This window comes from Trachurus trachurus (assembly GCF_905171665.1).
Source record: "Trachurus trachurus genome assembly, chromosome: 24".
In the NCBI taxonomy this organism is placed as follows: domain Eukaryota; kingdom Metazoa; phylum Chordata; class Actinopteri; order Carangiformes; family Carangidae; genus Trachurus; species Trachurus trachurus.
In genome coordinates, this window is record NC_139910.1 from 18,025,211 (window position 1) to 18,036,742 (window position 11,532).

General features: G+C 41.5%; 2 protein-coding genes across 2 annotated transcripts; both read right to left on the minus strand.

Moving 5' to 3' along the window:
* Positions 1-4: 4 nt before the first annotated feature.
* cfap206 (cilia and flagella associated protein 206) lies at positions 5-5,751 on the minus strand (the record flags this gene model as incomplete). The annotated part of the gene is made up of 12 exons (XM_084000504.1): positions 5-226; positions 710-853; positions 990-1,183; positions 2,225-2,365; positions 2,473-2,671; positions 3,367-3,486; positions 3,601-3,803; positions 3,893-4,060; positions 4,276-4,464; positions 5,292-5,382; positions 5,468-5,551; positions 5,644-5,751. The coding sequence occupies 12 exons, from the start codon at positions 5,749-5,751 to the stop codon at positions 5-7; spliced, it is 1,863 nt and encodes a 620-aa protein (XP_083856630.1).
* A 2,256-nt stretch (positions 5,752-8,007) lies between these two features.
* LOC311007666 (uncharacterized protein) lies at positions 8,008-11,286 on the minus strand (the record flags this gene model as incomplete). The annotated part of the gene is made up of 8 exons (XM_084000924.1): positions 11,124-11,286; positions 10,378-10,500; positions 10,161-10,289; positions 9,766-9,958; positions 9,538-9,662; positions 8,867-9,057; positions 8,374-8,507; positions 8,008-8,240 (listed from the first exon to the last, which is right to left on the minus strand). The coding sequence occupies exons 2-8, from the start codon at positions 10,498-10,500 to the stop codon at positions 8,008-8,010; spliced, it is 1,128 nt and encodes a 375-aa protein (XP_083857050.1). The 5' UTR covers positions 11,124-11,286.
* Between the last annotated feature and the right edge of the window lie 246 nt (positions 11,287-11,532).

Sequence of the window (11,532 nt, forward strand, 5' to 3'; positions counted from 1 at the left end):
GGGCTTATTCATCGACCGATCTGGTCAGGTTTGTCTTGACCACATGTCCTTCCCTCTGTCCCCTCAGACCTGCCAGGTAGATCTGAGGCTTGGGGACGTTGCTCTCGCCGTCTCTCCTGCTCTGACAGGCAGCTTCCTTGGGCAGCCAGGTCTGAGTGACGTTCTCCCGTCTCATGTGGCTCAGATCAGTCTGTGTTGAGTGCGTTGTTTTGGTCAGAAGATCAGCCTAGAATCAAGAAAAGACTTAATACTTGTAATTATCTTCAAAATAATAAGGTTTTCAACCTAAACTGCTACCTGATTATCCTGGACATAGTCTGATGAAGAGAGAGCACTCTCATAAGCCACACAGACACATGACTTGCTACTTGACTACCAATTTATTGAGGCTGCATTTCCAAGATAATCAATTCCATGCTAATATTTAATTGGCTGAAAAGGTGGGGATTGTCTGGGTGCTCATATCATGTATAAATATCACACTTATTGCAGCCACTGTGATTTAAGATGAACTTATATTAATTAATTATAATGTTGTATCTGGTCAAGGAGCATTTCATGGTTCAGACGTTGAGTTATCTCCATCCCAGGATTTCCCAGTGCTGCTGTAGCTCCGTCCCCTGTGTGTGTGTGCGTGTGTAGGTTGGTTCTGTGAGCTTGGTTTCCCCCACCTGCCACCTGCTTCCACCATGACCTCATACAGACTCACCAGTTTGGTAGCTTTTCGACGCAGCTCCCATTCGTTCCACTCGTACGACTTGACAACGTTCGCCTCAACAGGGTGGAGGTCAGTCTGTGTGCCGCTCTCACGCCTGGTGATGGGTTTCACCAATAAACTCTCTCCTGGCTGCATCTGTTAAAAAAATAAATAATAAATAAAACAGCCAAACTGCCGAACTGAGCTATTCCTTCTAGTAAAATCAGATCACACCACAGGGACTGTGAGCACTGCGTGTGGCCGTGTGTTCAGAGCTCTGGTCACTGCTCACCTCAGAGTATGGACTGACACAAGAGAACTGTTGGTGAAGTTTGAGGAGCTGAATGAGCTCAGGGCAGATCTTGGCTTTTTCTGCGATCTTGGTGATGAAGTCGTCTGGACAGGAGGCAAATTCCAAGGCAGCTTTTTTGGAGCTAAACGCATAGAGCTTCTCTTTGTGTTTCAGGACTCCAATGTGGGGATTACCTGGGGAAAAAAAGACAAAACAGCACTCTGGTGATCGAGGAATCACACTCCTCCATCATCTTGACGCAGTCTATGTTCTGTCCATGTAATACGTTTGCTAAGTTAATATGCAGATGAGCATTGCACACGGCTGCTGTTATTGTGGCGACACAACAAAAGAACATTATGTTTTTTCACTCATGTTTACATTTTTGGAATGACAGAAGAATAAATAATTCAGACATATTTCTATTCCAGCCATGTCTTTTTGGAGCTGCTGAATGAACTAAGGCTGATGTGGAGACAGTCATGAGAATGAAACAGGCAAAACCTGCCATACCAACTGTCTTGCATCTCTGCATTTCCTCACATCTGGGTCATTCCAGCTACTGCAGGTGTTTCTGCTGGGGTTATCCAAGCAGTTTATCAGGTGGGCTGTCCCAAGTCCTTAAAGCTACACTACACTAGGATGGTTGCGCACAGAAGGTTTATATGCACTCAAGATGCACTGATTGAAACCAAACACGTTTTTCATCTGTGTCTCTCCTTCAGTGCACTCCTCTCGTCTCCTCTCCTCCCTATTTATAAACATCTTTTAAAAATTACTCAATGCACTAAACATATTTTTTTTCTATATAACGCACATATAAAAAGTTAAAACTCAACCATACCCTACTCACTCTGTGGCTTTTTTTCTTCTTTTTTTTGCACTTGTATTTCTTCAATTCATTGTCATTGTTTTTCTTGCATGCGGTGTCTTCTTAATTTGTACACTGTTTTATTTACAGTTTTATTATTATAACTGTTTGCATCTACTCAATGTGCCTTTTACATTACCCCTTGGGACAAATAAAGTTTATTGCTTTGGATTCTATTATAATTCAATCATTAATATAGATTGTGGAGGCTGTAGGATGTAATAGCTTCCGTCTTTACATCTGGTCATACAACATTCCATGTAAACTGGTTTGATTGAAGCATGCTGAGGCTTTCACTCATGTCTGAATCTATCTCATGTAGATCTCAAAATTCCCTCCGATCTGATCTCAGACTGAACATTACCTGGAAGTAGAAGCCCGTCCCTCCTCACGAGGGTGTAGCCACACACTCCATTGTACTGTAGCAACAGACGATTAAAACTGGCTGTGGAATCCGGTAGGAGCCATTCCTGTGTCTTCATCTCAGCTGGAACAACAGACTTGTCTAAAAGGCACAATGACAAAGAACAACTGCTTATCTGCTCAGCTCCTGGATGAACCTAGATCAGCAGCAGTATCTTACTCTTTGAACTTAGGCGATGTCAGTCATACCTGCAGACTCAGTCATCCTCTGTTCATCTGTCTTCACCTTCGTATCTTGCAGCAGGCTATCCAAATAGGCCTCAGAGAACATTTTTGCTTGAGAGGCAAGGAAAAGCTGCAGATGTTGTCTGATGTTACTGAGGATGCTGAGCAGCTCAGCCTCATCCTGGAGTCCAGACCACAATTCTGAGAGGGACTTGAACCGTGGCTGAAAGACAGTTAGGAGAAATGGCAAAGATGAGGCTGTAAAAATATTCTGATTATTAAACTGGAATATGTGACCAAACCAGAGGATCCACAACAAGCAATGAGCTGGATCTCTGTACTGAACACACAGACAGAAACCTGATGACAGTTATATAAACTTACTCTAAAATGAAAACAGTGTGTGTATTTTTTATATTGCATGAACTACTCCTTTAAGCGATGAAATGACAAAGCATCAAGTTTTGAGGCTGCGAAATGAAGAACCAAAAATTGCAGTTCCTCTACCGACCACTAGAGTGTGGCTGCAACAGTGAGTCTCTATAGAAGTTGAAATGTCCAATTTAACAGTCACAGCCTGGTACAAAGAACAGTTTTGTAGGGGTGCTCGGTGGTCGAACACATCCCATGTTGGCAATGCCCAACACAGTGATTGCCAGATCGATTCCTAACTGTGCTGTTCTGTACTGCCAGTCACTCCCCAAGTCTCTCTCCTCACTTTCCTGGCTCTCTCTAGCAATAATTTGCATTTTAACTACTGGTATTAGCCAACAATTGAATTAGCCTTCTGGTAAAAAGCCTAGTTCTAATGGATTAACAATTTTTGGATTAGTCAGGATTACATATCCATTGTTATGTTCAGTATATGGATATGACAGGTCATAATAACAGCAGCAACATGACAGCAAAGACACTTACAAAAACATTTGCAGTGGGGATGGCTGTCTTTGACTGCACCGCTTCTCTGAGCAGCTTCATCTGGGATGAGAACTTCAGCTCCAGGGATTCAACATGCTTGGCACACACACGTGCATCATCCTGGAAGTAAAGTGAAAACATGTCCTCTTTTACTTCATAAGCCTCAAGGAAAATGTCTGTTGTATATATTAAAGAAAGACTAAAGCTACATGAAAGGACGATTAGCTAGCTCACCAGTAACACTTTGAGGAAGGCTTCATGCTGTCTGACATTGTAGAGAGCCCGTTTGAGTATGACACTGTCTTCAGGCTGATCATCTGAGAGTGTTAGCTTCTCCAGCACAGCAGTGTATTTCCATGCCAAGCTCTGCGACGCACTCAGCTCCTCTTCTATGGTTTTACTGACGACTGGAAGAGCTTCATTAAGAGCTGGAGGCACTGCAGAGGGGAAAGGAGGTATTACATAAGCAGCTCTTCTCCACCATGATAACTCAATCATGTTATGTCAGTTTGTTGGTGTACTGTACTTAGTTCAGAGAGGTCAGTCTCCTCCTCTCTCCTCTTGCTGGCTTTGTTAAAGAGTCGGATCCCTGTGACAATCATGGTGAGTTCATTTAACTGCTGCTCTTTGTCCTTCTTTACAAGCACCATGAAGGCTCCCAGTTCAGTCTGAGGGAAGACACTCTGAAGGGTGGCTGAGACACAAACAATTCAATGGTGAGAATAGAGTTTACATGAGAATATTATTGACATCTTTATAATAATGTGTCCTGCATAGCAAAGAGTATCTATGCAGTGCAGTTCACTGACGGGCTAATTACTTGTTAGTTGTTAAAATGGGTGGTTCTGCCCTTTAATGAAGCCACAGTGATTTTATTGACTATGGTGAAAGAAGAAGATGATGTCAGACCTGTAGCCTCTTTGATGGAGTCCACAGCTGTAGGTGAGCCCATGCCGGAGCGCAGCAGGATGTAGGTGATGATTTTACGATACAGAGCATCGAAGTCTTCCCGTGTCTTCACCCTGCTGTCGGTGATCTCTCTGCTCACTGAGCTGAGCTTGGACTCCGCCACCCTGTGGATTTCCTCCAGAAACTCTCCTGCACAGACACACAAAGTCCTCGCTTAGTCATGACCATGACACTATATCTTAACACAGTATTTCTTATACAATAACAATCTCAAAAGTGTGTATAGACTGTCAGAAGTCTGTACTAAATGTGTTTTTATGTATTTATGATGTATATTGGCTGTGTTGACTCAGACTGTTGCATACAACAAAGCCCCAGGGTGGATGATCTAGCCATCCTATTTTATTATGTAATCCAATCTTATGTAATCTAACCTAATATACTCTAAAGTCTGTCTTCATTTTATTGATTCAGGTTGGCATACTGAAAAAGATTAGGGATTCAATCATTTATACTCGGATTATATTTTAGTTGAAGTATCTTTGTGATACATCACATGATATAACAATTTCTTGTTGTAGCTCATCCAAAGCTGCAGACAATATAGTGCGCACAGATGTGTAGTTCAAACTTTAAGCAACACAGACTCATCAGAAATTAAACTGTGAGCTATCGCTGCATAACTGACTGAGGAACTTCTTTCTCTCATGTCTAATCAGATTTTTGGACATTTACTTGCAGCCGTGTAGTCAGGTCTGTGGATCATGACTCTGATTTTTGTTGTCTGATGTGAATCAGACGTTTTGGTACATTGATATTTTATATTGATCATTTATATTATTGGTCTCATATTTGGTTCGGTGATCTGGTTGAGTGTTTTGATATAATATGTGAATGAATGTAACCAGTACTATAAGACAAGACAAGACAAAAGCTCTGAGCCCCTTTGATTTCATCACAGTAGCTCTTGGTGTAAAAATGGGGAACTCTGTATCAGTATGAATGAAGTTATTTACGTCGGGAGGTGTAGTTCAGGTCAAAATACACCTGCATCTTGATGGTGTCCAGGGATGGGCTGCACTTCACCATGAGTCTATCCAGACACAGCTGGAAGAGATGTTGCAGATGGAGAAAATACTTGTAAACATAATTGTAGTTCATTAACATGGTTAATAACAGTTAGTTAACTAACCTCCTCCAGTTTCTGGATGTCCTGTCTGGTGAGTGTCCGGTCAGCATCAAATCCATGTCTTGGGTCGAGTACAACAGACTTCACCTGGAGATATTGAAATAGAAATAGGAGGGTTCAATCATTGAATGACTTTGCACCTTGTTAACTCTGGAGCTAGTTAGCTTTAGCTTACTGACCATGAAAGCCGCCAGAGTGTCGGAGACAGCATGTCCCCTCTCCGCGCACTGCTGCACTATTTTCCGGATAATATTTTTAATCACACTCTCTGCATGAGCGCGAGACATTTTTTTTTTTTTTACAAACAGAAAACACCTTTTTAACTTTATCTTAGCTACTGTTGAACGACGCTGCTTACTACGGAGCAGTTTGTTGATATCTGGTTGCCGTGGTAACAGTGCAACAACGTCACAGTGTCCATGAGGCTCTGGAACAAACCATGACGTTATTATTAGATCTACACAATGTACATTTAGAAAAAATATCCATACAGCAAAGCAATAAGAACAAGACAATATATTTTTTATTTCTGCCATGGTATTCCTTTGTTTTGGGGGTTTGTCCTTTTACAATGAGGCATACTTTAGTTTATGGTGTCTCATCATCCATGCATCTTAACAATTTATTGTTTCCTCTATTTTCAGTGTTCAATTAGTTTGATAAGATTAAATGTAAAATGTTTTGAAAAAGAAAAAAAAGGCCTTTTTATCATCAAAAAGACATAAGGGAATAAGGATGCTATTTGACAGAAATGGCCTTTCTTCTATTTTTTGGAAGGCCAGATAGTGTTCCAGTTTTACCAGCCCACAGCAGGTCTCTGAACAGGAAATTAACTCAAAACACCATGCAAAATGTGAATATTAAAATGTTTATTATAAAAACAGACGTGACATAAACAACATGGTTTGGTCGAAACACGTCAATACTGTTTTACAGAGGAGGTGATCTGTTCTCGAGAAGCAGACTGAGCAGCACTGGAGTTCCCACAGGCACAATTCAGTCATCTCCACTAAGCTGAACTATTGGTCATATGACAACCCCATGCCCTTATAAAGGCTGTCTGGGAAAAAAAGAAAAAGAGAGAAAGAAAGAAACGGGGGAAACAATGCAAAGAAACACATACAACAATAAATGTACATGCAAATGGGGCAACTATATTACATGCAATAAATAATTTCATGCAAAGGCTCAAGTATAAATACACAAAAGGTTTTCGAGAATTGTGGGTTAAGGGATAAATACTACAGCTTCGACTCCACCAGAACGCCTTTCCAGGAATAAACACTACTGCGCAAGTGTTATAAATCCCACACAATTAGTGTTCTCAGATGAGAAAATAAACAACAAACGGAGGCAAAACACTGCACTCAATATTATATAAAAGAGAACTACTAAAGCCAATGGACAAACATGACACCTGCAGCAGTGAGCGTTCCACATCCTCCTGCTTATGTTACAGCAATAAGGCGATAGACAGGCATTACCAGAGTAACACTGTGCCTGATTCTCCCAACCACATCCAAACCTTCACTAACCAATAGTTCAACCAGGAGCAGACTCAGCATGTGGGACAACAGACACAACCTAGACATGACTCAGTCACTTCAACTAAACTCCGTAGACCACAAATCTTCACTTCCCTCCTTACAGTTCACAGAACCGCAACAACAGTAAACAGCAAAGTTCTTCTTTGACTTCAGAGTCACAATATTTGATGGGCATTTGGGACACTGCCAGGAAAAAAAAAAAATTAAAGTTGAAATTTAGCAAAATTGAAAAAGCCAATAAGAAAAAATAAAAGAATTTAAGCTTGGTTCTAGCAATGTTTTTTTTCTTTTTGACAATGAAGTCATGACACAAAGAAAAGCTTAATTCTTATAGTGTGCCAAATGTGCCATCATAAAAATTCAATGCTGTTCTAATGAAAAGGTTTTAGCTGTGTACATTGATCCAAACCGTCACCATGTCTAACACACAGATTATTTCTTATTTGAAACTTACTTTCAATTGTTTAAATACAGTGATTTGATATTATATCTACATTTATGTATACATACACACAAACACACATATAGAAATATATATATGTACACAAACGCAGTGACTTTCTCTGGAATCAAAGATGGCTAACATCTATTCGAAGGCTTCAATCCCAGTCACTTGATCACAGACATTAATAATACTTACACTTACAGAAATAGATTCTGGAAATGGGAATGTTAAGACAGATAAAAAGTTTGTTGGGGCCCAATAATTTAGTTTCATATTTGCCATACTGGTGGATCTCAATAGATTAAGGCATAAAGCAAGAAGCAGATCAATAGAAACCTGCATATGTAAAGATCCACACTGATGACTAGGGCAAGTACTACTTAAACACATTGCAGTAGACAATATTTTAAAAAAACAACCTAAAAAGGTCATAATGGCTCAGACCAGTCCATGGCACTAGATTAGAGATGTGTATATTTTGCACTTGGTGAAATAAACTTTCGGGGTACATTGCAGAGGAGTCCGACCGGCAGACTACACAGTAGCCTTCCTCAGAAGCACTTCCTGAAGACAATTTGTGGGCCGAACTCAGCGTATTCGTCCTGTCTGATCCACGCAGAGCTGAAGGTGGGGAGGTTGGCCAGCACCGCTCCTCCACTCCACACCGAGAAGTCTCTGTCTTTGGGTTGGGTGACACGAACATGCTCCCCCATGTCCACAGGTAGCAGGCCTTTGATTTCAGCCTGGAGCCGCTCAGGCAGACCGGGCAGCAGAGTATTCCCACCTACAGCAAGAGACACACACAAAAAAAAAACCCAGTCGTGATGACATTCATGAGGCACAATAATCTGTGTAGACGCTGGCACAGCTGGATTTCATCTGTGAGCCGTGACTTGTTAACAAAAAGCAGCTGTTACCTGACAGCACAATGTTTCCCAGGAAGCAGCGCCGCAGGTCAATGTCTGACCTGAGGATCGACTTGAAGACGCTCTCATGCATCCCGTACTGGTCCTGCCCGATGAGCTCGGGTTTAAACAGAATCTCAGGGGCCCTGGGTGATTTTGAAAGGGCATGTCAACTTAATGAAATACTGGAAATGTCTCATCCATCCACTTAAAAAACCTGCATGCAGTGTCTAAATGTGAGTTGCCAGATTCAGTCGATTAAAAACAGGAATTTGTTTCTCCACTAACTCTTCAACTTGAAATCCAGAGAAATATTTTTAAAAAATGACTTTTTTGATTTATTAAACTTAGAGTTTGGTTCCCTGAGGGGTAACAGTCATCACAGAACTACAGTATTTCTGTTGGTGTGTTTTCATGTCAGAATATTTAAAAATCAGATTTCCAGTTTTAATATTTACTTTCTTTATAAGCTGTTGATCTTAGGCAGGACACGATGTGGAGTTACCTGAAGCGCGCTGAGCCCAGAGTGACCGTCTGTCCGTCCGGCATGGTGTAATGCATCTCCCCGCAGGAGGACTCCCGTCCAGTCAGCTCAGCTTCATAGTTGAGAGCCACAAAGCAGCACTTCTCCTTCATCTCCCTCACTATCTCCATCTCTGCTGTGGTGCGCATGCTCACCCCCTGTTCCTGCAGGAGCTTTAAGAAGCAAGATCCATTTACTTTTAGCATCAACACACACTAACACTACAGCTTCACAGACACTTCATCACAGGCCGACTGATACAGAAACATCTCCCTCAGCAGCTCAGGCACACCACTGCCAGCACAGTGTGTAGAACAGTACACTGCCGATAGAGATGAGGGTATAAAAATGAGATATCATGATTATTGTGACCAAAATGATCATGTTAACAAAAAAAAAAAAAGAAAGAAGAAAAAAAAGGCTCAAACACTGACAGGGGCATCAACCCATCTATGAGCCATGGGGCTCATTGTTTCTATGATGAGCTCTGTGATGATGTGCTGTGAAAACGTAAACACATTTGACAGTGTAAAAGAAGTCAATCACCTCCTTCTTAGCTTAAGTTTGAAAAAAAAAAAAGGTACGTATATAGCTGCCAACCCAAGTTAATAGAAGCCTACAAACTTAGCGTTTCATCTCTAGTTGCTGGATACCTTTTTAAGATGCAGTGTTACATCTCCGCCTGCCAGAGGGAAGCGCTGCACTGCGTGAGGTAGACAGTATCCCTCAAACACAGGAACACTGTGGCTCACTCCGTCTCCAGAGTCAAACACCACACCTGGAAGGAAACATAATATTTTATTAAAAAATCTGTCATACAAAACAAACAAACCGAACTCGGATGTTTAAAAAATAAAATAGGTGTGACTGGAGTAGCGTACCGGTGGACCTGCCGGCTGCGTACAGGGCCAGCACCGCCTGCATGGCCACGTAAGTGAGGGGAACGTTGAAACACTCAAACATGATCTCCAACATGCGCTGACGGTTCTCCAGGGGATTCATGGCTGCCTCGGTCAGCAGAACGGGGTGGTCCTCTGGTTCCACACCCAGCTGCTGGAATGTGTGATGCCAAATCTGAAACCACAAAACTCTTAGTTTAAAAGGACACATACACACACAGTATAAACCGTTTTTCTGTGTAACGTTTTTAAAGTGGCCACAGCAGTTCAAGTATTTCCTGCTGAGGAAATACGGAAAGAGAATGATGGTTACTTTGAACGAAATGCGCTGTAGAAGAAGGTGTAGTATCTTGGCAGTGACATCACCACATCGTTACCTTTTCCATGTCGTCCCAGTTTCGGATGATCCCGTTCTTTATGGGGTGCTGCAGAGCCAGGACCCCCCTCATGTGTTGAGCCTCATGGCCAATGTACATCTCTCTCTCTAAATTGCCGTTCATTACTTCCTGTGAGGACAGAAACCAAACCTGTGAAGATGATGTTTTTACAACTACAGTGTATTTTTCCAATAAGGTGAATGAGAAGCACGCTTGCCTCATATTTAGGTCTCCCAACTATTGTTGGGAACACGGTGCTGGGATGATCTTGATCTGCAAATCCCGCTTTCATCAAACCAGACCCAGTGTCCAGCACTATGGGGGTCTTATAATCCATCATCTGTAATTACAGTGAGAAAATATGTCAATGTAATGAATAAATAATGTAATAAATAAATAGAATGTAAAAATCAAATAAAGAACAGTGCTGCTGCTCATTAAAAACATCATGTACTCCTTTGCTGCTGTGAGCAAAGGCATGAAAGGCTGGGAACCAAAGGTCCAGCCAGCAACCTTCATATAATTGGCTGATCATAATTATGACAAGTTATGAGTCTCAATAATAAAGAAAAAAAGAATTTAGGAGCTTTAAAAATAATTATAGCTGTTAATTATTTAGTTTGAGACATTTATGAAACATTTTCATGTTTCTACAACTAGCCTACATTTTTTCACCAAAATGGTTCTGGATTTGTAAATGAGTTGTTGGCCAACTTGTAATGAGTAGGTTTATTTCCATAAATAATATTTTTTTTTTTAAATGCCTAGGTGTGGATTTTAATTTTTAAATGCCTAATGGAGACATTTTAAAAAGATGAATTTCTGTTCAGAACAGACAAATATGGTATCTATTCGAAAGCTCAAGTAAACTTGTCTTACTGCAGTTTCCCTATGATACTCTACCCTGTGGTTGATGTTGATTTTATGCATTGAGGTAAACAGAGAGGTGTAAATGCAGACTACCTCTGTAGTGTCGATGTTGAGCTGGGTCTGGAGCCCAGCTGACCCAGGGCCTGATATCCTCTGAAAACCATCAGGGAAGTCTTCATGCAGTTCATCCAGCTGTGGGGCTGACTGCTCATCTGGAGGAGACACACTGCACGTCTGTAGTAAACCTGAAGCTGCTGCTGATGTGTCCTCTTCATCTTTTGTGGTCATTTCAGCCAAGTGGTCCGAGGACAGGCTACAACTCTGCGAGTGGTTATTATTGTTGTTGCTCTGGTCCTTTACATTTGGATGGAGAAAGTGGAGACTGATGGGTGGAGTCACTCTCTCTGATTCAACACATTTTTCTTGTAGCTCGAGTTCCCCAGAACCTGGGTCCTGAGCTGCTGCAGACAGATGTGGATCCAGCAGCTCTGTGAAAGGAGTA